This window comes from Vulpes lagopus, chromosome 11 (assembly GCF_018345385.1).
Source record: "Vulpes lagopus strain Blue_001 chromosome 11, ASM1834538v1, whole genome shotgun sequence".
Taxonomy (NCBI): domain Eukaryota; kingdom Metazoa; phylum Chordata; class Mammalia; order Carnivora; family Canidae; genus Vulpes; species Vulpes lagopus.
Genome location: NC_054834.1, coordinates 6,353,681 through 6,378,747, shown reverse-complemented (window position 1 = coordinate 6,378,747; position 25,067 = coordinate 6,353,681). Strand labels below are relative to the sequence as shown.

Genomic DNA, 25,067 nt, shown 5'->3' with positions numbered 1-25,067 from the left:
GCCATGCTGAAATTCGTACTATTATCCAAATGGACAAATCTCCATAAAACACCCAAACCTCTGCATATGCTGCACAAAGTGAAATACCCTCATCCTGCATGTTGTACCTGGGAAATGCCTACTCATATTTCAGGCAGAGCTAGCTGTCATGGGTTTGGTAGTCTTTATTCATTGCTATCATGTGAGATAATAGGCAATTTACATGTTAATATCTTTTATTTCTCCTCCAGAGTAGCTGGCAAATAGTACTTAGTTGAATATATGAATAGGTGAATGGATGAATGTTCAAATTAACACATAAGTAGAAAGTCATTCTCTTCTAGCATAGCAGAAAGTAGCAGGAAGTACATTTCATCCATTTCATCCTCCGGCCCTGATTCTCATCTGCCTTCCTTCGTGACTCAGAGACTTATGTGTATTTATAACAGTCCATTCTCTGTCATGCAAGGCATTTTAAAATGTGAAGATTACTTGAAGTGTATTTTCTCTCTCTCTCTTTTTTCCCAAGGCAGTTCCTAAATGCTGGCAAGCATGTCCTTGTGGAATATCCCATGACACTCTCTTGGGCAGAAGCTCAGGACCTGTGGACGCTGGCGGAGCAGAAAGGTGACGTATATTGTCTGTCGAACACAGACCCTCTTTTAGGGTTTCTGCCTGCAAGATGTCTTTGGTACCATCTTTATGCTTTAAAGCTTCATCCTGTGTCAGATATGTCCTGTGGGCTCCCAACCTCCTAGCTGTCCCCCGTACTGTAGGCACACATAATGGGTGTGTTGGAATACCAACAGGGTGGAGAAATGAGTGGGAATTTGCAAATTTTTGTCAGAGACTTATAAACTTCTTTGACTCTAATGAAAACTATGAATTGGCTTTGACTTATGCTATTGTCATGATATTATTTTGCTGTTATTCATATGATATTTACATTGCTAATGGAAAAATATCCAAGTCAGAGTAATTGATCGTATCTGCATATTTTGTGCTGTTTCTCAAGAAGAGTACCATTTATCAAATACTTACTATATGCCAGGAGTTTGGGAACTGTACTAAGTACTTTATATGTTCTTTTATTTAATTCTCCTAGAAACTCTTAGAGATAGGTATTTTCTCTAACTTATGTAAAAGAATCCATGCTCAGAGAAGTAATTTGAGCCAGATCACAAAGCTAGTAACATCATTACTAATTGGAAGATGGAGATTTGAATTTATTCCTTCCCGGCTCTGAGGTCTACATTTGTTCATCTAAGCTCTACTGCCCTCCAGAGACTTTTGTCCTTATATACTTCCACAAGTCCCTTTATGGAGGCAATGAGAATTAACTAGAATGTTTAGGGATTACAGGATTTAGTTAAAGTGTAAATTACAAACTCTTTGTTTCAAAATTTGCTATTGAAAATCTTTAATATATGAGCAAAGTATGGTAAACACTTACATGAAAATCACCAAAGAAAGTACCTTGCACTTATCACCAGTGTAGACTGATCAAACTTTATTGGAACTCCTGTAGTGCTCTGTAGCACTGGGATGTACTGCTGAAGAGCAGAGCCCATCTGTCCCCTCTTGTAAGCCCCAGCAGCTAAACACTTCCTAGAACTGAGTAGGCCTTCAGGAGGTGTTGAATGAGCAGATAGATGATTACTGATGTGAGTGAGAGGAGCCTTTGAAGCCATCACCTTTGTATATTGTTTTCTCATGGCACAGATGTCCATGGACCAAGAACAAGATACTAAAGAATACGCCATAGATTTCTTGCTAATTGCAAAGAAAAAAATGTACTTTTACAATGAAGAGCTCTGTTGTTGTCATTCTAAAACCAAAAGATTGTTAATATGGGTCATTCTGATGTCACAAACCATCTGATGTGATATATACAGCATCAATCATATAATAGAGATTTACAGGTAATGCAGGGATAAAGAAACATATTAAATGACACTGTAAAAAATGAAGTAAACTAGAATGTGGAACACTCGACAAAATAACAGACTAAGTTTCTTCAGAAAGATAATGTCCTGCATGTAGTGACTTTCTTCCAAAGAATAAATACAGAAAGAAGGGGAAAAGAGTACACTCTACAATGGAGAAACCAAACAGTGCCTCAGCTAGTTGATCAAAATTAAAATTAACATCCACAGTGGTAAGTCATGATAATAAGATGTACCTTCAATATACTATGATGAGAATGGCCCATTACTTCTGAATTTTTCTCCCCAAAACATAACCTCAGTGCAATCATGAAAATAACATCAGAAAAATTCCAGTTGAGGGGCATTCTATAAAATGCCTGACCAATACTCTTCAGAACTGTCAAGGTCACTAAAAAGCAAAGTTTAAGAAACTTTCTAACTCAAGAGGAAGCTCAGGAGACATGATAACTAAATGTAATGTGGTATCCTGAAACAGAAAAAGCACATGAGGTAGAAACTAAGGAAATCTGAATAAAATATGGATTTCAGTTAATTTTTTAAAAAGGAGAAAAAAATACTAAGAATCAGTGTTATATTAGAGCCTTGGTATTATCTCCATAAGCAAGCAGAATCTGAGTGGATATGTAGAGATCATAGAAAAGAAAAAAAATTCTTAGCAATGAAACTGACCTATTCTCTAGGATTAGAACATGATTATGCATGAGAGATTATTATGCATGAGAGATTGTGCTTGACAGTAAGAATAACCAAAAGATGACTCTTGCCCTTCAGGAGCCCACATTGCCAAATGTTTACAACTAATAGTATTAATTTGTCTGTTGAAAGTGAGTTGAAAATGTAACTATAACATTTACATTGTAGCCCAAGAAGTAATAATTTTATTCAACTTTGCCTACCTAAGTGCAAATATCATTTTGGAAGGCAAAAGTTATGGATAATTTAGGACTAATATCAGCAAGATTGTGCAATAGGAAGCCCTAGGACCTCATTCCACCACAGAGACACTGATTTAAGAGCCACATATAGATCATATTGCCTTTGTGAGAATTCCAGAAACCATTTATTTTATTTTATTTTTTAAATGAGAGTATTTTATTTTATTTTATTTTTTTATGATAGTCACACACACACAGAGAGAGAGAGAGGCAGAGACATAGGCAGAGGGAGAAGCAGGCTCCATGCACCGGGAGCCCGACGTGGGATTCGATCCCGGGTCTCCAGGATCGCGCCCTGGGCCAAAGGCAGGCGCCAAACCGCTGCGCCACCGAGGGATCCCTCCAGAAACCATTTAAATGGTTACAATTCCCCAGGCATACACAAAGCTAAAACCGGAATTGAAGTGGACAAGAAAGTTCATTGTATTTACTCCCTATGGCCCTTTCCCCTTCCTGGCACAGCATGGTGTGATTAGGACAAAACTCCGGACTCTTAGCTTCTCCCTTGGGTAAAAAGAAAGAGTGGAACATGTGTCCAGTGTTCTGGTTTTTCACAGGTTGCTTGAGGGACTGGTTTCTAACTCTCCTGAGTTAGAATGCTGAAAGAAATAGTGTACTTTAGATGCAAAGTTGGGCTTCTAAAAACCAAAGCAAACACTGTGGCTTGTTACAGCATCAGAGAAACTGAAGTATTGCATAAAGACACCAGGAGGAGCAAGAGATTACAGGTTTTTGAGAACAGGGGCAAATCTCTTTCACTTGGAAATTGCACACATAATCCCAGAGAAGACACATCCCCAGAAAAGATTTGAGAGGCCCCCTGAATTGCTAGCCTGGCTGATTGGTGAAAGTCTTTCCTTGAACAAAGTCAGTCTGTAAAGACTGGAAAAAGTGACTGTTTTCCCAAATATTCAGATCTCAACGAATGATCACAAGGCATAAAAAGAAACAGGGAAACATTGGCCTTTCAAAGGAAAAAATTAATCTCTAGAAACTGATCCTAAAGAAATAGAGATCTATGAATTACTGGACAAAGAATTCAAAATACTCTAAAAGATGCTCAGTCAGCTAAAAGAACACAGACAAGGAAAAAAAAAAAGAAAAGAGACAAGTAAATAAAATCAGGAAAACAGTGTAAAAACAAAATTAAAATATATCAACAAAGAGATGTAAAGTATAAAAAGAATTTAAAAAAAGAATAAAAAAATTCTAGAGATGAAGAATAAAATGATGGAATTAAAAAATGTGCATAGGATCAACAGTAAACTTGATCAAGTGGAAGAAAGAATTGGTAAACTTGAAGATAGGTAATTTGAAGTTTGAGTCAAAAGAACCAAAAGAAAAAAATAGAAGTGAAATAAGCTTAGGGAATTATGGTACACCATGAAATAGATCAATATATGCATTATGTAAGTCTCAGGAGAAGTCACAGGAAGATGTAGTGAACTTATTTGGAAAAATAATGACTGAAAACTTCCCAAATTTGAAGAAGGAAACGGAATACAAATTCAAGACGATGAACTCCAACTAGAATAATTACAGAGATCCATACTAGGCACATTATAATTGAACTTTCAAAATCACAGATAAAGGCAGAATCTTGAAAACGGCAAGAAAAAAAATAACATCATCTATAAAGGAGCCCCTATAAGATTATCAGTAGAATTCCCAGCAGAAACCTTGTAGGCCAGAGGTAGTGGGATGGTGTATTCAATTTCTTAAAAGAAAAACAACTGCCAACTAATACTATATTCACCAAAATTGTCCTTCAGAAATGAAGGTGAAATTAAGACTTTCCCAGGCAGTAATAGCTGATGGAGTCGATCACCATTAGACCTACTCCACAAGAAATGCTAAAGGGAGTCCTTTAAACTGAAGCAAAAGGATGTTAAACAGCAGCATAAAAGCATACAAAAATAAGCTCTCTGATAAAGGTAAATATAAAGACAAATATAGAATACTGTAGTTTTTTGATGCTTCATAATCATTTTTAATTCTAGTATAAAATTGAAGTGACAGAATTTTAAAAAGCTATAAATCTATGTTAATGGAAAAATAACATAAATAGAAATATAGAAATAGATTATTATAATTAGATGCTTTATATAATCCCCATAGTAACTACATGAAAATATTTATAGAAAATAAACAAAAGGAAGTGATGAAGGAATCAAACCACGTCACCACACACACAAAAAAAATCAACAAAACTCAGAAGAAGGCAGTAGGAGAGGAAAAGAAGGACTAAATACTACAAGACAACAGTTAAGAAAATGGCAATAGTAGGTTTTTTCCTGTCAGTGATTATTTCAAATGTAAACTGCTAAACTCCCTCATCAAAAGACTTAGATTGGCTCAATGCATGAAAACAAAACAAAAAACAAAAACAAGGTCCAGCTATATACTATCTATGAGAGACTTCAGATCCAAAGACACATGTGGATTAAAAGTGAAAAGATGGAAAAAGATGATACTCCATGTAAATGGTAATGAAAAGAGCAAAAGGTCTTACTTATAGCAAACAAAACAGGCTTTAAGTAAAAAAAGTGTCATAGGATATGAAGAAGGATATTACTGATGAAGTGGTCAGTTCATCTAACATTAGAGCTCCCAAATATATGAAGCAAACATTGTTAAAGGTGCATTATAATAGTAGGAGACTTCAGTACTCCACTTTTGAGTAATGGATACAAAAACTGAATAGAAGATAAATATATGAAACTGAGGACTTAAACAGCACTATGGACCAATTGAATGTCTACATCCACAGAACACACATTCCTCTCTTTTTAAAAAGATTTATTTACTTATTGGAGAAAGAGAGAGAGCACACAGATGTGAGGAGGCGGAGGGGCAGAAGGAGCAACTATCAAGCAGATTTCCTGCTGAGTGCAGAGCCCAAAGTGGGAATCCATCTCACAACCCTGAGGTCATGACCTGAGCTGAAATCAAGAGTTGGACACCTAACTGGCTGAGCCACCCAGGCACTGCTGAACACACATTCTTCTCAAATACACATTCTCCAGGATAGGCCATATATAAGCCACAATAAGTCTTAACAAATTTAAAAAGATTGAAATCATGCTTAATATCTTTTCAGAACATAGTGTGATGAAACTAGAAATCAACAGCAGAAGAGAAACTGGAAAACTCACAAATACATGAAAATTAAAATAGCATACTCTTAATCAGCAAGTGGATGAAGGAAAAAAATCACAAGGATAATTAACTTGAGAAAATGAAAATAGAACATACCAAAATTCATGGGATGTAGTAAAAGCAGTTCTAAGAAGGACATTTATGGTATTAAACACACTAAACAACAAGGAAGATTGCAAGTCATTGACCCAATTTTACACCTCAGGGAACTAGAGGACTGAACTAAATCAAAAGCTGGCAGAAGAAAGGAAAATAAAGATTAGACTATAAATAAATAACATAAAAACAACAGAAAGAAAATTAAAGAAACTAAAACTAACAATTGGTTTTTGCAAGATTATCAAAATTGACAAACTCTTATCTAGATTAGGAAGAAAAGAGAGAAGATTCAAATAAAATCAGAAGTGAAAGGAGACATTATGATGTGCCACAGAAAGAAATGTATTACAAGAGACTACTATGAACAAGTATACTTTCAAGAAATACATTTCAAGAAATAATGTCTAAAATCTTCCTAAATCTGGGGAGAGATATGGTCATTCAGGAACAATGAAGCTCAACTATCCCCAAAATGATTTAAATCAAAGAGATCTTTACTTATACACATTGCAATCAAGCTCTCAAAAAAATAATTTAAAAAACCAAAGAATTTTAAAAGCAGTAAGAGAAAAAAGACTCACCACATACAAGGGAATCCTGATAAGGCTGTCAGCAGATTTCTTAGCAGAAACTCAGCAGGCTTTCCCAGGTGCTCAGTGAAGAACACAGTCAACCAAGAATACTTCAGAACTGCCAACCACAAATATTAGAAGTGAAGGAGGGATAAAGACTTTCCCAGGCAAATAAAGGCTGGGGTACTATATCATCATTAGACCTGCCTTACAAGAAACACTAAAGGGAGTTCTTCAAGCTGAGATGAAAGGATGCTAATTAGTGGCATGAATATACAAGTATAAAATTTACTGGCAAAAAGTAAATATATAGTTAAATTCAAAGTACTTGAATACTCAGATAGTGAACTCTAACACTTTGAATTCTAGCATATAGGTTGAAAGACAAAAATGTTACCTATCAGTGATTACTCTAAATGTAAATTACTTAAATTCTCCACTAAAAGACATAGGGTGGCTCAGTGAACTAAAGCAAAAACAAAAACAAATCCAACTATATGCTGCCTATAGGGACATTCATAGGCCAAAAGTGAAAGGATAGAAAAATAATACATGCAAATGGAACCCAAAGCTGGAGTAGCTATACTTATATCACACAGAATAGACCGAGAAGCTGCAACAAGAGATAAAGAAGGGATCAATAATCATATAATGTATATGATATATATGATATAAAATCATACATGATCTTATGTCATATATAAAAACATATATGATATAAAAATGTATGATAATTTGTCATAACATAATAATAAAGGGACCAATTCATTAAGAGGTTGTAACAATTGTACATTTTTATGTACCCAGTATTGGAGCACCTAGATACATTAGACAATTTATAGATTTGAAGACAGAAATATTTTATTTTTTCCCCCAGATTTTATTTATTTACTCAGAGACACAGATGGAGGCAGAGACATAGTCAGAGGGAGAAGCAGGCTCTCTGTGGGGAGCCTGATGGGAGACTGAATCCCAGGACTCTGGGATCACACATTGAGCCGAAGGCAGATGCTCAACCACAGAGCCACCCGGGCATCCCAGTCTGAAGGCAAAAATAGATAGCAATGCAATAATAGTAGGGGACTTCATACCTTGCTTTCAACAATGGAGAAATCATCCAGATAGAATATAATATGGAAATAATTGGGGATCCCTGGGTGGCGCAGCGGTTTGGCGCCTGCCTTTGGCCCAGGGCGCGATCCTGGAGACCCGGGATCGAATCCCACATCGGGCTCCCGGTGCATGGAGCCTGCTTCTCCCTCTGCCTGTGTCTCTGCCTCTCTCTCTCTCTCTCTGACTGTCATAAATAAATAAAATTAAAAAAAATATATATATATAATATGGAAATAATGGACTTGAACTACACTTCAGACCAATTCAGACATATATAGAACATTACTACATCAACAGAATATACATTCTTCTCAAGAAGAATGGAAAATGGAACATTCTCTAGGATAGATCATATGTTAGGTCACAAACAAGTCTTAACAAATTTAATAAGATTGAAATCATATCAAATATTACCTTTTCTGACCACACAATATGATATAAAAATCAATAACATAAGGAAAGCTGAAAAACTCACAAATATGTAAACAACATACTCTGGGGGGAAAAAAGCAGGTCAAAGACGAAATCAAAGGGGAAACAAAAATATCTTGAGATAAATGAAAATGGGAATATGCCAAAAATTATTGCATCCAGCAAAAACATTTCTAAGAGGGAATTTTATTGATAAACACTTCCATTAAGAAAAAAGAAAGATTTCAAATAAACAACCTATCTTTACATTTCAAGGAAATAGAAAAGGAAGAACAAACTTAGCAGAAGAAAATAATCATGATTAGAGCAGAAATAAATGAAAAAGATACTAGAAAGATGATGGAGATCAATGAAATGGAGTTTTTTTTTAAAGATAAACAAAACTGACAAACTTTTAGCTAGAAAAGTTACCAAGAAAAAAAAAAGATGACAAATTAATAAAATAATAAATGAGAGAGGAGACGGTATAACTGATACCACGGAAATACAAAGGATCATAAGAGACTACTATGAAAAATTACATGCCAACAAATTAGATAACTTAGGAGAAATGGATAGACTCATAGAAACACATAACTTACCAAGATTTAATCATGAAGTAATAGAAAAACTGAACAGGCCAATAATGAGGAAGGAGATTGGATAAATAATCAAAAAAATCCCAACATGCAACAGCATGATGAACCTAGAACACTTTATGCTAAGTGAAACAACTTAGAGAAATAAATACTGTATGGTTTCACTTATATTTAGGATCTTTTTAAATGGGGAAAAAAGCAACTTTCCTAAAAACAGGGATTAGAATGGTAGTTGCCTGGTAGTTCCCTAGGGGGAGAGAGAAATAGGGGAATGTAGCTCAAAGGGTACACATTTTCAGTTATAAAATGATTAAGTTCTGAGCATGTACAATGTACAACATGTTAACTATAGTTAATATGCTTGAAAGTTGCTGAAAGTAGACCTTAAACATTCTCACCACCCATATGCAAAGTTGACTATGCAAGGTGATGGATGTGTTAAGTAACTTTTTCTTGGTAATCATTCCACAGTATGCATGCTTATCAAATCAACAGGTTGTACACTTTAAACATATATAATTCTATGTGACAGTTACTCCTCCATTTATGAAAATGAAAAAAAAAATGAGGAAATGAACATTGGTACATACTAAAATCTAATCCTCAGACTCCATTCAAATTTTCCCAGTTTTCCTATTAACACTTTTTTATAGCAAAATGATTTAGTGTAGGACTACATACTGTTTTGAGTTGACACATCACATTGTCTCTGCTCTGGACATTTCCTCAGTCTCCTTGGTATTTAGGAGGATTACAGGCCAGTTAATTTTGTAGGATATTCTAAATTTGGGTTTGTCTGATGTGTCTTCAGGATTAAATTCAGGGTATACATCTTTCATAGGAATATCACAGAACTAATGCTGTGTTCTTCTAAGTGAAAGAAGTGGCATTTGATTCAAATAGTCCATTAATAATTATATCATTGGATTAAAGTGGTGTCTGCCAAGTTTCTACATGGAAAGTTACTTTTACCCCTTTATATTAATGATTATTTTGTGAGTAGGTAGTTTTAAACTTGATAAATATCCATTATTTATCACACTTTCTGATTACTCATTTATGGATTTATATCAATAAGGATTCATGGCTTCCTTTTAAATTCAGTGTAATGTAATCCACTGTCATTATTTATTTTGATATTAGAATTGTTTCCTGGGGATCCCTGGGTGGCGCAGCGGTTTGGCGCCTGCCTTTGACCCAGGGCGCGATCCTGGAGACCCGGGATCAAGTCCCACGTCGGGCTCCCGGTGCATGGAGCCTGCTTCTCCCTCTGCCTGTGTCTCTGCCTCTCTCTCTCTCTCTGTGTGTGACTATCATAAATAAATAAATAAATTAATTAATTAATTAATTAAAAATTATTTCCTATTTTGTTAGTGGGGACCTTTTCATGCTAGCTCTTGTATCATTTTATCATATTTCCATTATTCTTTGAGCAGTTTCTTGCTTTCTGGTATAAACTGGTTTGTGTTCATTGTGTGCGCTCTCTGCCTCAGCTGTGCACTTAGCCATTTCTCCAAGAAGCCCTAGTTCATTTAGTAGTGAAATGTTTTCTTTTTTTAATTTTTAAATTGAAATGTAATTGATTTTATGTTAGTTTCAGGTATGCAATGAAATGATCCCATTTTTATATATATAGTAAAACGATCATCACAGTAAGTTAACATCTATCACCACACAAATTTTTTTTCTTGTTATGAGAACTTTTAAGATCTGCTCTTTTAGCTACTTGCCCATATGTAGTACAGTACTAACTATTGTTACTCTGCTGTACATTATATTTCTATGGCATTATCATTCCAGTTATAATTGGAAGTTTGGACCTTTTGACCACCTTCACCTATTTTTCCCACCCCCTTCCCCTACCTCTTATAGCCACTGATCTGTTTTCTATATCTGTGAGTGTGCTGCTTTTTGGTTTGGTTTTTTAGATTCCACATATAAGTGAGATCATTTCCCTGACTTATTTCACTTAGCATAATGCCCTCAAGGTCCACCCATTTTGTTGCAAATGGCAAGATTACCTTCTTTTTTTATGACTGAATAATATCCGTTGTATATTTACATCAAATTTTCTTTATCCATTCATCCATCAGTCTGACTTAGGTTGTTTCTGTGTCTTAGTAAATAGTACATGAGGATGCAGATATCTTTTTGAATTAGTATTTTTATTTCCTTTGGATAAATGCCCAGAAGTGGAATTGATGGATCATATGGTAGTTCTATTTTTAATTTTTGGAGGAACCTCCATACTGCTTTCTATGGTAGCTGCACCAGTTTACATCCCCAGCATTAGTGCACAAAATTCTATTTTGATATCAAGATTTGTACTCTAGGTGTGATCAATAAAAAGATCTAGGAGAATGTGATTATGAATTTGTGTGTGTATGTGTGTATGCTGTGGTACCATGTGTGTTTATCATGAGCTTTGGATGAATGATAGAAAAAATAAGCAAAGATTCAGTTGAAAGATAAAATCTTTAAGTTTTTTTCATTTGTTTTTATTGAAGTTCCATTTGCCAACATATAGTATAACACCCAGTGCTCATCCTCAGTGCCCATCACCCAGTTACCCCAACCTCCCACCGACCTCCCCTTCCACAACCCTTTGTTCGTTTCCCAGAGTTAGGAGTCTCTCATGGTTTGTCTCCTTCTCTGATTTATTCATTTATTTATTTAGACAGTATGAGCAGGAGAGAGGCAGAGGGAAAGGGGAGAGAGAATCTCAAGCAGGTTCTGCGCTGAGCATGGAGCCTGATGCAGGACTTGATCCCACAACATAGATCATGACCTGAACCAAAATCAAGTGTTAGACATTCAACTGACTGAGCCACCCAAGCACTCCAAAAAAATTTTTTTTTAAAGATTCTTTAATGAAAATACAGAAATGGAAATCTAGAAATAGTTCTAGAGAAAATATAACATGCACCAAAATATGGTCCAACTCGCCAGATGCCCAAGTCCCCTCATAGGCATATAAATATGGATAAAATCACCACAGGAGAGAAGCTTCTACTTATTGTAAGAAGCTTTCTTTGCCATATTCATTGGCTAGGGAGTGGATAGGATAGAAGGAATCTTACTCTCCCACACAACTAACTCTCTAGAGACTCAGGAGACATGCCTGCCTACTCAAGATGCAAGAACAAGCCCAGCACATTCTGCAGTTTTCTGTGAAGCTGAGATAAGCAATGGCTGATGTCCCAGGAGCATCTCCCAGTGGCCCAGATTTCCCTCTGTGTTTCTGTCAAAGTATAGATCTTAACCACATTTTATACTTAATCACAGTATAGTTCTTAAATAGATATTTTTTTCAGAGAGGATATCAAGGTGGCCAACAGGCATGTGAAAAGATGCCCGATATCAGTAATCATCAGGGAAATGCAAATCAAAACCACAACGAAATATCTCACCTCATTCAAATGGGTTATCATCTAGAAGAAGAGAGACGAGTGCTGGCAAAAGGTGAAAAGGATAGTCATATACATTGTCAGTGGAAGACAATATGAAGGTTCCTCAAAAAATTAAAAATAGGTCTACCATACAATCCAGCAATTCCACTTCTGGATGTTTATCCGACAAAAATGAAAATGGGATTTTGACAAGATATATGCAGCATTGTTCACAATAGCCAAGATACAGAAACAACCCAAATGCCTATCAACAGATGAGTATTTTAGAAAGGTGTGGTGCATATACAAAGTGGAATATTATTCAGCTATGGGAAAGGAGGATGTCTTGCCATTTTGCCACAGCATGGATAGACCTTGAGCACAATATGCTAAGTAAGATAAGTCAGAAAGACAAGTACCATATACCATTAGTATGTGGAATCTAGATAGTCAAGCCTGTAAAAAGACCCAATGAAATGGTGGTTACCAAGGGATAGGGGTATGTTGGGTGGTAAGATTTATAATGTTTAAGGGTACAAACTTGTAAAGAGTAAATAAACGATAAAGATATAAAATAAAAATAGAATGGAAATACTAAGCAAAATATACTCAGAGAGCTTTTAATTGTGTTTTAAGTTTTTAAGTTTTTTTTGTTTTTGTTTTGTGGACCCAGAGAGATTAGTAATATGGGGGGAATATATATGAAATAGGCGTGTGAGACTAGTTGAAAATAAAGAGCTATCGAAGAGCGGGAAATACTTCTGGTATTTTATGAAACTTCTAGCCTAGATGAGAAAAAGCCACCAGAGCAAAAAGTTTTAATGGCTTTTTTTAATAATCAAAAATTTTAGTTATGAATATATTTTTTATCTTCCCTCCAATGTGGGTAATTTGAAAAAGTCACTTGGTTCTTCCAGTTCTTTGAAATAGAATCTATTTCTAGTCTTCTCCATGTTTCTTAGATTTTTATGCTACACTGTCTCCTTCTGGCTAGAAGAGACTAAGAAAACACTAAGAGGGATCCCTGGGTGGCGCAGCGGTTGGCGCCTGCCTTTGGCCCAGGGCGCAATCCCAGAGACCCCGGATCGAGTCCCACGTCAGGCTCCCGGTGCATGGAGCCTGCTTCTCCCTCTGCCTGTGTCTCTGCCTCTCTCTCTCTCTCCCTGTGTTCTCTCATGAATAAATAAATAAAATCTTTTTAAAAATTTAGGTTATCTTTATAATTTGGGGTGGAGACAGTTGGGAGCAAGATCTTGGCCACACCTATTTCTCACACAAATATTCTTTTGAGTGTGCTTTTGAATAGGAGATTATGAAGACTAAGAAAACACTAAGAGGGATCCCTGGGTGGCGCAGCGGTTTTTGCGCCTGCCTTTGGCCCAGGGCGCAATCCCAGAGACCCCGGATCGAGTCCCACGTCAGGCTCCCGGTGCATGGAGCCTGCTTCTCCCTCTGCCTATGTCTCTGCCTCTCTCTCTCTCTCCCTGTGTTCTCTCATGGTTTATAAAGAATTGTAACAGGTACGTAGTCTTTTAAATTTAGGTTATCAGGCAGCCGGGGTGGCTCGGCGGCTTAGCATTGCCTTCAGCCCAGGGCGTGATCCCAGAGACTCCGGATCGAGTCCCACATCAGGCTCCCTGCATGGAGCCTGCTTCTCCCTCTGCCTATGTCTCTGCCTCTCTCTCTCTCTCCCTGTGTCTCTCATGAATAAATAAATAAAATCTTTTTAAAAATTTAGGTTATCTTTATAATTTGGGGTGGAGACAGTTGGGAGCAAGATCTTGGCCACACCTATTTCTCACACAAATATTCTTTTGAGTGTGCTTTTGAATAGGAGATTATGAAGACTAAGAAAACACTAAGAAAACACTAAGAGGGATCCCTGGGTGGCGCAGCGGTTTGGCGCCTGCCTTTGGCCCAGGGCGCAATCCCAGAGACCCCGGATCGAGTCCCACGTCAGGCTCCCGGTGCATGGAGCCTGCTTCTCCCTCTGCCTGTGTCTCTGCCTCTCTCTCTCTCTCTCTCTGTATGACTATCATAAATAAAAAAAAATTAAAAAAAAAAAAAGAAAACACTAAGAAAAGATTGCTGTATCAATCTTCTTAATATTGACATAGTTTGGGGGATCCCTGGGTGGCGTAGCGGTTTGGTGCCTGCCTTTGGCCTAGGGCATGATCCTGGAGACCCGGGATCGAATCCCACGTCGGGCTCCCAGTGCATGGAGCCTGCTTCTCCCTCTGCCTGTGTCTCTGCCTCTCTCTCTCTCTGCGTGACTATCATAAAAAATAAAGAAAAATTTAAAAAAATATATTTTTAATATTGACATAGTTTGTAGATATTGCTGTTTTCTTCCTAGTTATCATAGCTGTGGCATTTACAGACAGCTATATAGTATTTATAGGAATATAGACTTGGGAGACTGAAATACCTTGATTCTTCTTCTTTTACAAGACTTCTTTAAATGACTCACTAAACAAGGTATAGATGTATGTATATGTAAGTGTATATATGTATACTGTATGTAAACTATACATCCATACCCATATCTAATATTAAAAGCCTGAAATATTTTTTATTATCCTGCGGGCTAGATGTTTCTAATAAAATCTTTCTAATAAAATGTCTTATTTTCCTAACAAAATTGAATTAAATAAACAAGCAAATGGAGAGATGCTTTTATGAAAGTTTTCATTCAGGCACCTAAATATGAGTAGTCATTTTGCACAGCAGGCTGTGAAGCAGGATCACTTGGTCCCAATCACTTAGCCATGGCCCCCTGCCCACAAGCTGCTTCTGCTCTCCAGCTGTCGGTTACTTCCCAATTCCCATGGTGTTTGTGATTCCCCACAGCTGGCCCATTGGAAGAAGAGCGGTTTGGCTTCCCTGCGTTTAGTGGCATTTCTCGCCTGACCTGGCTGGTCTCCCTCTTTGGGGAGCTTTCTCTTGTATCCGCCACATTGGAAGAACGAAAGGAAGATCAATATATGAAAATGACTGTGTGCTTGGAGACAGAGAATAAACGGTAGGTGGTGAGGAGCCGTGCAGAGAAGGAAACTTGAGGGCATTGTCGTGTGTTCACAAAGGTGAATTTAGACAGAGCCCAGAGGGCCTAGAACCCACCCCCAACTCCAGAAGGGCTGTGTTTTTATAGACAAAATACATGCTGGGATTTCACTTATACTGCCTCATTTCAGCCTCACAGGAGCCTTGAAAGGTAAATAAGACAAATTTGAGCCCCTCTGCCAGGAAGTGAATAGAGGCTTATAGAATTTGGGCAGGTTGCCTCTGCCACAAGTAAGCAGTATGAGAGGTAGTAGCAAAAATCCAGTTACCTCTGTGACCTGAATTTTTTCTAATTTTATTATGAAAGTTTCAGACATATGGTAAAGTTGGAAAAATCTTGCAGCGAATACCCAAAACTACTACCTAGATCTTGCCATTGACATTTTACCTGCTGGCTTATTATCACACGTCCAAATATTTATCCCTCAGTGTGACCAAAACTTAAAGTTCTATTTCTCAGGTTTATCGTATATCCTGTCATACTGTTCCCCAAATTTTCTGATTCTTTATTTTGCATACCCAGTTTTTTAAAACAAAAGCATATTCATAGTTTTCCTTGAAAAGCATTTAGGCCCTGCAAAATATCTAAAACAGCAAGTGTTTTATAGTGTTTGTAGATATGTTTCCAGGAAAGTGAGTCTCTTGGTAATAAAAGCAGCAGGTGGGTATTTACAAAAAGAGAAAAGTATTTGAATTCCTAAATGTAGCCTGATCTATGTCCATTTGAGGAGTTCCCTCTTTGCTAGGGAAAGGCAGAGGTCATAGATGAAGGAAAAGCATGCGGAGCTTGGAAGTGCTGTGTTTGGAATAATCGTGCTGGTCGACCCTGGCTCTGACTCCGACATTGTGTTAGAATTGCAGCTATGGTCTGTCCATCCCTGCAGACAGGTGCGGTCTCCTGTAGCCAGAGCTAAAGGTAGCTCAGTGTGCTGCAGGAGCACAGGAAAGGGGAACCTGGAGAGGTAAGGTCATGCTTCTCAGAGGAAAAGATGCTTTGCTCAATCTTGAAATTTGAGTAGGTGTTAGGAAACAAGATGTGAGTGAAGTAGAGACGGACTCTTGCAAAGGGGGGCAAGCATCAGGTGAGGGGTTGGGACAGATGGCAAATCCATATTATAATTAATTCTTAATTTCAAACAATGCTTTCTACTTCACAGATTGTACTTTTAATCTCACACAACCACAACTGCATAGGTAAAGCTGTATACTTCTTATTCATATTCACAATGAGGAAATTAAAGTGGAGGAAACATCCTGATGTTTTGCATTTCTTTAAATTTAAAGTTTGACTCCCTGTTATATGGAAGGACATGAGAAATTTTCTTGGGTGGCAGAATGTTTGGAGTATCTCAAACTTCTTTGTATCCAGTGTTAAAGCAGTGAATAAATGGCATTAATGTTCATTTTTGTCATTGCATTGTGGAATGTTTTAAAGCCTGTACAATGTACTTTAAAAAATATATTTTATTTAAATTCAATTTGCCAACATATAGTAGAACACCCAGTGCTCATCCCATCAAGTGCCCGTCACCCAGTTACCCCATAACCCACCCACCTCTCCTCTGCAACCCTTTGCTTGTTTCCTAGAGTCAGGACTCTTTCATGGTTTGTCTTCCTAATTTTTCCTCACTCAATTTCCCTCCTTTACCTTATAAAGGTATTTCTTATATTCCACGTATGAGTGAAACCATCTGATAATTGTCTTTCTCTGATTGACTTATTTCACTCAACATAATACTCTCATAATGTGCTTTTAAAACTAGCTGTGGGCTGAGCACCTGCGTGGCTCAGTCCATTAAGTATCCACCTTCGGCTCAGATCATGATCCTGGGGTCCTGGGATTAAGCCCTGAGTCTGGCTCCCTGCTCAGTGGGGAGTCTGTTTCTCCCTCTCCCACCGGCCCTCTCTCTGCTCACGCTCTCTCTTGCTCTCTCTCTCTCAAATAAATAGAAATATTAAAAAAAAAAAAAAACTAGCTGTGGGCTGAAACTAGTATAGTCACTTATACCTCAATTCAAACAAAAAAAAGTAGCCATGGAATTTAATATTTTAGGAGTAAGACCTACTTTTTGATGAGAGTTTGTAAAAATCATTTATTTTTAAAAATCTGAGTCAATGCAAAATTTCTAGATGATTGGACACCTTAGTTTTACTAATTTACTGATTTAACTATGGTCTCTTAGATTCTTTGTCTGACCTGAATATGAATTTTTGATTTATGGGCTATCATTGATTCATATATAGGTCATTTTAATGACTTCTAGAATAGAAAACTTGCTTAACTGTGGCTCTTCAGAACAAATGCATCCCTGCTCAGTTTACATGGCCCTTGGTGTAGTGTGCCCTGTGACAAAGAAAAGCCATCTTCCTGCAAATGCAGTCTTGGCTCCCAACAGTGCCTGGGAGGAATGCTTGGGACCTGTGGGCTTCTTTTCTCTCTCCCCCAAAGCTTGTCCCAGTCTGCAGACCAGATTTCTTACAGCTACAAGAAGATGTCTTTCTTGTTGTTACTACACATTAGGAGCCTCTGTCAGTTGTTTCCGACACAACTTGTTAAGTTATAGCTGCCTTCAAACGACACCGTAGAATACAGCAGAATAGCTGTGGACAGGGAGGAGAGTAGGCATGATCTTGAAGGGTCATCATAAAAGGATTTGCAAGACAAGGATCCTTACCTGAATCCCCACTGTGCCAATGCTAGTGTTAGTGAATGCTTATTGAGTGCTTCTATGTGCGAGAACATAGCCCTTTAACAAGGATTTTTTCATATAATCTTTATACCAACTCTTTGAAGTGGCCATTATTACTATCACCTAGGAAACTGAGGCTCGAAGCAGTTTAGAAACTTGCTAAGGGCCCAGAACTAAGTGATTGTGTGAGACTCACACTTAGCCTGTCTCCTGACTCCAGAATGTCATGTCTTCTCCCCAAAGTGCATGGGAAGGGCACAAGAAAGGACTATCCTAGAAAACACACCAGGCCCTGTCTTTCCCTACAGCAGTCCTCACCCACCAGTGAGGCAGGTTATCGCTGTCTTAGATCCCAAGGTCATCCAGGAAACCCCAGTGCAACTGATTCTCGCCCATGTTCTCTCCATCATACCAGCAGTTTTCACACTTTGTAAAAATAAACAGAATACTTTTTTTAAAATACAAATATTATGTGGATAGTCAGTATATAGAAGAGTTGTAAGTTTGAGCTCTCTTGTTGAAGCCAGCTGGTAGGAGTGGGATTGAAGGCATGCTTGGTGTTGACTGCTCTCCCTTCAGGGCCTCGAGAGAGCACTGTTAGAAATCACCACCTCCACCAGGCTTGCAGGCACATGCTGGTACTAGGGATGTAGATGTAGTTGAACACCTCCCTGTAGAAGGTGAGAAGCAAACAGCATTTTTATAGGCAGTCCATGCTCAAGGAGACAAATGCAAATATTTGCAGATGAAGGTTTCATGAAGAGGAAGAGTGGAGGAGCTGTGAGTTCAAAGCTTGTGTTTTGGGTTGGGATGTCTGGAGCTAAGTGTTGTCTGAGCCCAGAACTTTAGTGGACCACATCCCATCCTAACCCTACTCCATTCAGTTGGCAGTCAAGTGCCAGCAGTCAATATCCACACTTAAATACATGATTAGGAGATTAGGAAACCAGAACTTTTCAAGTTTTTAGCTGATAGGCCCTACAAAATAAGGGACTTATTCTGTCAACATCTTCCTGGTGTCTCCCTGCATGTTTGGGTATTGGCATGGCTTCCCCTTTATGTACTTCAGATCTTCTCTTAAACATTCACCTTTGCGTTCTAGTGTGGGTCTTGGTAAGCTAGGTTAGTCAAAGAGGTTCATAGACTTTTTGAGAATGTATTGAAAGCACTCTAAAAACTCATTCCGTTAAAATGCACATACACATGGAAAAAACAGTTTTGCATGGATTGCCTGTAGCCCTTATCTGGATCCCTTAGATCTGTGATACTCAGGGTAAAAACAAATGAGAGAAGGGGAGGGGGAACGAGGGAGAGACAAGGGGGAGGGGGCTCGGGTGGGGCAAATAGGTGATGGGGATTAAGGAGGGCACGTGTTGTGGCGAGAACTGGGTGATGTATGGAATTGTTGAATCACTATGTTGCACACCTGAAACTAATTTAACACTGTATGTAAACTAACTGGAGTTTAAAACTTTTTAAAGAGTTATGGATAAGGCAGTCACAAAAGGAAAAAACAAGCAACTGATGGTCACACAAAAATCATTGAATGAATTCTATTGTTTAATGGCAAAATTAAATGAAGGACTGTTTGGCAATAAAATTGGGAACAATCACCCAAGGCCTCTGGGTGGCTGGTGGAGGTCAAGATGCCACCTGAGACACTACATTGAGCAGCAGCTTCAGGGAAGATGGGTACAAAATGAAGACCTGTTACCAGGTTCTTAGGTACCAGCAAACATCCACTTGCTCTCCCTTGTAATTTCTAACATTTGCTATTCTTTTGTCTTTGCAGTCCACTCACATGGATTGAAGAGAAAGGGCCTGGTCTAAAACGAAACCGACATTTAAGCTTCCATTTTAAATCTGGTTCCCTGGAGAACATGCCAAATGTAGGAGTCAATAAGAATATTTTCTTGAAAGATCAAAATATATTTGTCCAGAAACTTTTGGGTCAGTTTTCTGAAAAGGAGCTGGCTGCCGAAAAGAAGCGCATCCTGCACTGCCTATGGCTCGCAGAAGAAATCCAGAAATACTGCTACTCAAAGAAGTGAAGAATGCATGCAGCACTTCTAAGATGGGACCATAGTTTCCTTTTTATGAAGAGTTGACCTTTATTCTTACAATTAAACATATCTTGGGTAAACAGACTTTGTTTACTGTCCCGAACTGTGTTGGGAGTGATATTTGGGATTTGGGGGCATATGGCATAGGCACGAGGAAAGAACTAACCTTGGGTGAATTGAGCTAAATGCTTCATATTCCTGATTTCGTTCACTCTTCCCAATAGCCCTATCAGATGGGGTTAGTTTATTTTACCAGGTTTGTTTTCATTAGTACGTTAGAAAATCTTGTTTGAAGTCACCTAGCTATTAAAAACCAAACCAGCCTTTAAACTGCTCATGTACTGAGCCACTGCAAAATAGTACTTAGAAGCCTCCCTATTTTTTTTTTTAAGATTTTATTATTCATGAGAGAGACAGAGAGGCAGAGACATAGGCAGAGGGAGAAGCAGGATCCATGCAGGGAGCCTGATGTGGGACTAGATCCCAGGACTCCAGGATCATGCCCTGAGCTGAAGGCAGATGCTTAACCACTAAGCCACCCAGAGGTCCCCCCTCCCCGCTTTAAGGAATTTTATTTCCCTCAACCAACTTTCATTGGGTGACTATGGTAGGTGCCAGGGATTCTAAAAATGAGTAAGGAGTAAGACATAGCCACTACCCTCAATAACTCACAGTGTTGAAAGGGAACCAGTCACACAAACCAGTCATTGTAATGGAATAGTTCCAGTAAAAGAGAGATGCCCCTGGTCATCTGGAGGAAGGTTCAGGGAAAATCCACAAACCAGATCTTGAGAACTAGGTTGGCTGTGTAAAGATCAGAGGAGGACTTTCCTGGCAGAGGACTGACATGAGCAAAGAGAAGGAAGCAAGAAACAGCCTGGAACGGTGTGGCTGGAGCATTGTCTTTGGAGGAGGGAGTCCCAGAGAGGTTGAATCTGATTGTGGGATCCCGATAAGCTAGATGAAGGAGCTGGGGTCTTATATGTTAGGCAGTACAGAGGCACTGAAGGGTGTTATTTAACAGGGGAGTGATGTGGTCAGGTTTCCAATTTAGGTACTCAGAGGGCTGCCAGGAGGAAATGAGACTGGAGACCAAGAAGGAGGCATCCAATTGAGACCCTACAAACGTGTTCATACTTGCAGCTCTTGGTTTGTCTAGACTTCATTGCTCCTGTTGAGAGACTGCTGACCCTGAGGCAGATTCCCAGGAATCTGCTCTTTCATTCCATTGGTGGTCTTGTGGCCTTTTTTTTCAAAGCTTGTGTTAGATTTCTTGCCTTTGTGTCTCCCTCTTGCTTTTTGCCAACCACCACCCCACTGTTAGGTTTAACCAGTTCAGGAGCTAGGAAGTCCTTGATGTCACCACTCTGTTTTCTACCTCGGTTTCCATTGTTCTGTCACCATATACCTCAAGGTAAAACAGGCAGATATATTTATTTAAATCTAAAACCCAAAAATCCTTAAGGTTATTCCTTTATTTGCTATGTAAAACAAATTAATAAATCTCAGTCAGTTGGTTCTCTTGTTTTATTATTCACATCAAATATCCCTGGAGGCCAGGACATATATCTATTTTTGTATGCTGTACAGGATCTAGCATGAGGCAAATATCAAATATGATTAAAATGTAGTGCAATAGCCTCTCCCATTTGGGGCTAGTAACTCTATTTCAAAAACATTAGCCATATTTGATATTAAGAGGTGGGCATGAGTATCAAAACCAGAGCTGTACAGTAAAGTGGTATAAGCCAATTTTATTCAAGACATTTGCAATAGAGGAAAATAGACTTCAGTATAGAACCAGGCTCAATTCCAAATACAGCATGGCCAAGTGGGGGGGCTTACAGCCAAAGGGCAGGGTGGGGATCAGTGGATGCAAAATGACTAAGAGGAAACATCAAGGGTGGGGGCATTCTGTCTAAACCAACTTGACAAGGTTCTTCCTGAAGGTAGGCCCAGCACGAGATACTAGGGCTGGGAGATGAGGGATTTGATCAGATAGGGTAGGAATGCTTACAGAACTGACTTAGTAGGAGTTTTGCTAAATTGGGCAATGCGAAGACAGATTTAGAAATGCAAAGGTGAAGGTCTAGTTGAGAAAAGGGTTCAGAGCAAGCTGACTGAAGTTTGATCAAAGTCTGTTATGGGATGTATGATTACTAACTGATGACTACTCATCTCAAGCTTGTTTCATGTGTAGTCAAGAGACTAAAAATGAAAATATCCATTAGTTTTACTAATTGGCAAGAACTGCAGAAGGAGAAGGAAGGGGAGATGAGAAAACAGAACCTGGGGAAATGGAGCAGCAGTCCTTTATTTAAAAAATTATTTATTTAAATTCAATTTAATACATGTGTAAAAAAAAATAAATTTTTTAAAAAGGTAAAAAAAAAAAAGTAAAAATAAATAAATAAATTTTTAAAAATACATGTGTATTATTACTTCCAGGGGTAGAATTTAGTGATTCATCAGTCACATATAACATCAAGTGCTCATTACATAAAGTGCCTTCCTGAATGCCCATCACAGTCACCCCATCCCCACCCACCCTGTTTGTTCCCTATATTTAAGTGTCTTATGATTTGTCTATTTTTACCTTATTTTATTTTTTCTTCCCTTCCCCTGTATTCACCTGTTTTGTTTCTTACATTCCACATATGAGGGAAATCATAAGGGCTTTCTCTATTTCACTGAGCAGAATACCCTCTAGTTCCATCCGTATGGTGGAGCAGCAGTCCACCACTCTGTTTACAACTGCCCTCCACGTCCTCTGGGGCTACTGAAGCCATTCTGGCTCTATCCTAATAATACCCTACATTATCTGAGTACTCCTTCCAATGAAGGCCACCCAATCGTACTTCTCTTCCAGGGTTTCACTGAAGCAACGAAGCCACAAGTATCCGTTGCCATTTGTATAAAGTACCCAAAAGATGGTGAGCTTTGCCCTTCTCCCCTGCCTTAAGGCTATCTTGACTTCCCTGGAAGGCTTACTGGGAGAAGGGGGGATTTGAGGTCTGAGATTTCAGAACAAATTTGGCTTTCTGTCCAACTAGAAAAAAGCCTTTTATCCTACTGTACTTGTAAGTGCTGCGGGTCTTGTACTGTACTTGTACTTTATCCCACTATGCTTTTAAGTGTTAGGGGATCTTCCAGGAAGAAAGTAGTGCCCTTGATCCCTCTTCTCCTCACCCACTTCTGTGGTAGGAGCAACCTGCCTTAGTGGTAAAGCTTCAAGAAAGAGACTAAGCAGCAAAGCCCAGTCATCCTCCAGATGCATCTGAGTTCTGTTTGTCCATGTGGTAGGTAGCAGGGGAAGGCTCTTCCTCTGCAGTGGGATGATCTGAAGCTTAGAAAGTTAAGTTATTCAAAGGGGAGAGTAGCAAACCTATTTGGCTACAGAACCTAGCTACATTCCCCAATCAGCTTGATCATAACAAAACATTCTTTTTAAAAAAAAACTCCATCTTTCTCCTGCATTTATAGCTGAATTGGTCCCCAGATTTGGAAAGGAGAAAAAGAAATATTCTTTGCTGGTCTCTTAAATCCTAACAATAAATTCTCTCATGGTCCACTGCTGGAAGGAATCAAGGGGAAAAAAAATTTGACACTGGAGTTCCTCAAGAGGAGACTTCTTTTTGGGAAAGTCCCTGCGAAGCCAGTGCATTAGTATTGTTGATGTTGGAAATGGAGGGGGACTGTAATAGAAGCAGAAGGCTTGCAGACCTAGGTTGATGGGTTGAAAGGAAAAAGATAGACATGCCTCTCTCCAAAAGTAATTAACAGGGATTTAGTGCAAAAGATGGGGAATAAGAGGCTCAAGACAACTAAGTCTTTGATACTCAAAATGTGGTATGCTGACCAGCAGCCTTGGCTTTGGCTTAGCCTGGAAACTTGTTAGAAATGCAAATTCTGGGATCCCTGGGTGGCACAGCGGTTTAGCCCCTGCCTTTGGCCCAGGGCCTGATCCTGGAGACCAGGAATCAAATCCCAAGTCGGGCTCCTGGTGCATGGAGCCTGCTTCTCCCTCTGCCTGTGTCTCTGCCTCTCTCTCTCTCTGTGTGACTATCATAAATAAATAAAAATTAAAAAACAAACAACAACAAAAAAAAAGAAATGCAAATTCTCAGGCCTATCTCAGACCTACTGACCCAGAATCTCCTTTTGAATAGGCTTGCCCAGATTAGTCTCTTGGAGCTTTTGGACTAGTAAGGAAGAAACTCAAATGTTACTCAAATATTAGCACAACTACGAAGAATACTAAAAAGAGGATTTAAAAATCTTGTGCCAGGGAAGAGTTTTTCTAGGCAAGAAGTTAGGAAAGCCTTCCCTAAAGAATGCACTGTAATCTGAAGATTGAGAAAGACTTTTGGAGAGAGCAGGCAAAGGATGTGAAGAACATTCTAGGTAGAAAGATTAGCATGTGCTAATCTGGACCCGTGTCCAGCTATGCCTAAGGCCAGCAGTACTCCCGGATGTATTGGGTATTGACAACTTAAATTCCCCTTTGTTAATTCCAGTTGGCTTTTCCAAACCTAGCTTTCTTTTCTTCTTTTTTAAATTGTGGAATGAGAACGGGCTACTAGCATTGCAAACTCTCTTTTGCTTGCTAAAAAATTGTATTAATTACTATTTTTTTTAATTTTTATTTATTTATGATAGTCACAGAGAGAGAGAGAGAGAGAGAGAGAGGCAGAGACTTAGGCAGAGGGAGAAGCAGGCTCCATGCACCGGGAGCCCGATGTGGGATTCGATCCCGGGTCTCCAGGATCGTGCCCTGGGCCAAAGGCAGGCGCCAAACCGCTGCGCCACCCAGGGATCCCTATTAATTACTATTTAATAAGCAAGCAATATGCTCCAGGCCTGATGCTAAGAGTTTTATATACATTATTCCATTTACTCTTTATAATTCCCATAGAAGGCCGTATGCAGCAAGCACTTTTCATTCATCTTTTTTTTTTTTTTAAGATTTTATTTATTTACTCATAGAGACAGAGAGAGAGAGGCAGAGACACAGGCAGAGGGAGAAGCAGGCTCCATGCAGAGAGC

At 38.6% G+C, this 25,067-nt stretch overlaps 2 protein-coding genes across 6 annotated transcripts in view; both read left to right on the top strand.

Annotated features, from left to right (window-relative positions):
* LOC121471481 (biliverdin reductase A-like) overlaps window positions 1-848 on the top strand; it is a 55,765-nt gene extending 54,917 nt beyond the window's left edge. Inside the window, exon 6 of one of the 5 annotated variants that reach the window (XM_041722291.1) lies at window positions 509-848. In XM_041722291.1, coding sequence (XP_041578225.1) covers window positions 509-737 — 229 coding nt within the window. In that variant the 3' untranslated portion in view covers window positions 738-848. The remainder of the gene's footprint in view (window positions 1-508) is intronic. The other 4 variants (XM_041722288.1, XM_041722287.1, XM_041722290.1 and 1 more) reach the window with 4 other exon arrangements.
* A 14,176-nt stretch (window positions 849-15,024) lies between these two features.
* Window positions 15,025-20,105, top strand: LOC121471483 (biliverdin reductase A-like). The gene is made up of 2 exons (XM_041722293.1): window positions 15,025-15,227; window positions 19,751-20,105. The coding sequence occupies exons 1-2, from the start codon at window positions 15,190-15,192 to the stop codon at window positions 20,007-20,009; spliced, it is 297 nt and encodes a 98-aa protein (XP_041578227.1). The 5' UTR covers window positions 15,025-15,189; the 3' UTR covers window positions 20,010-20,105.
* The last annotated feature ends 4,962 nt before the right edge of the window (window positions 20,106-25,067 follow it).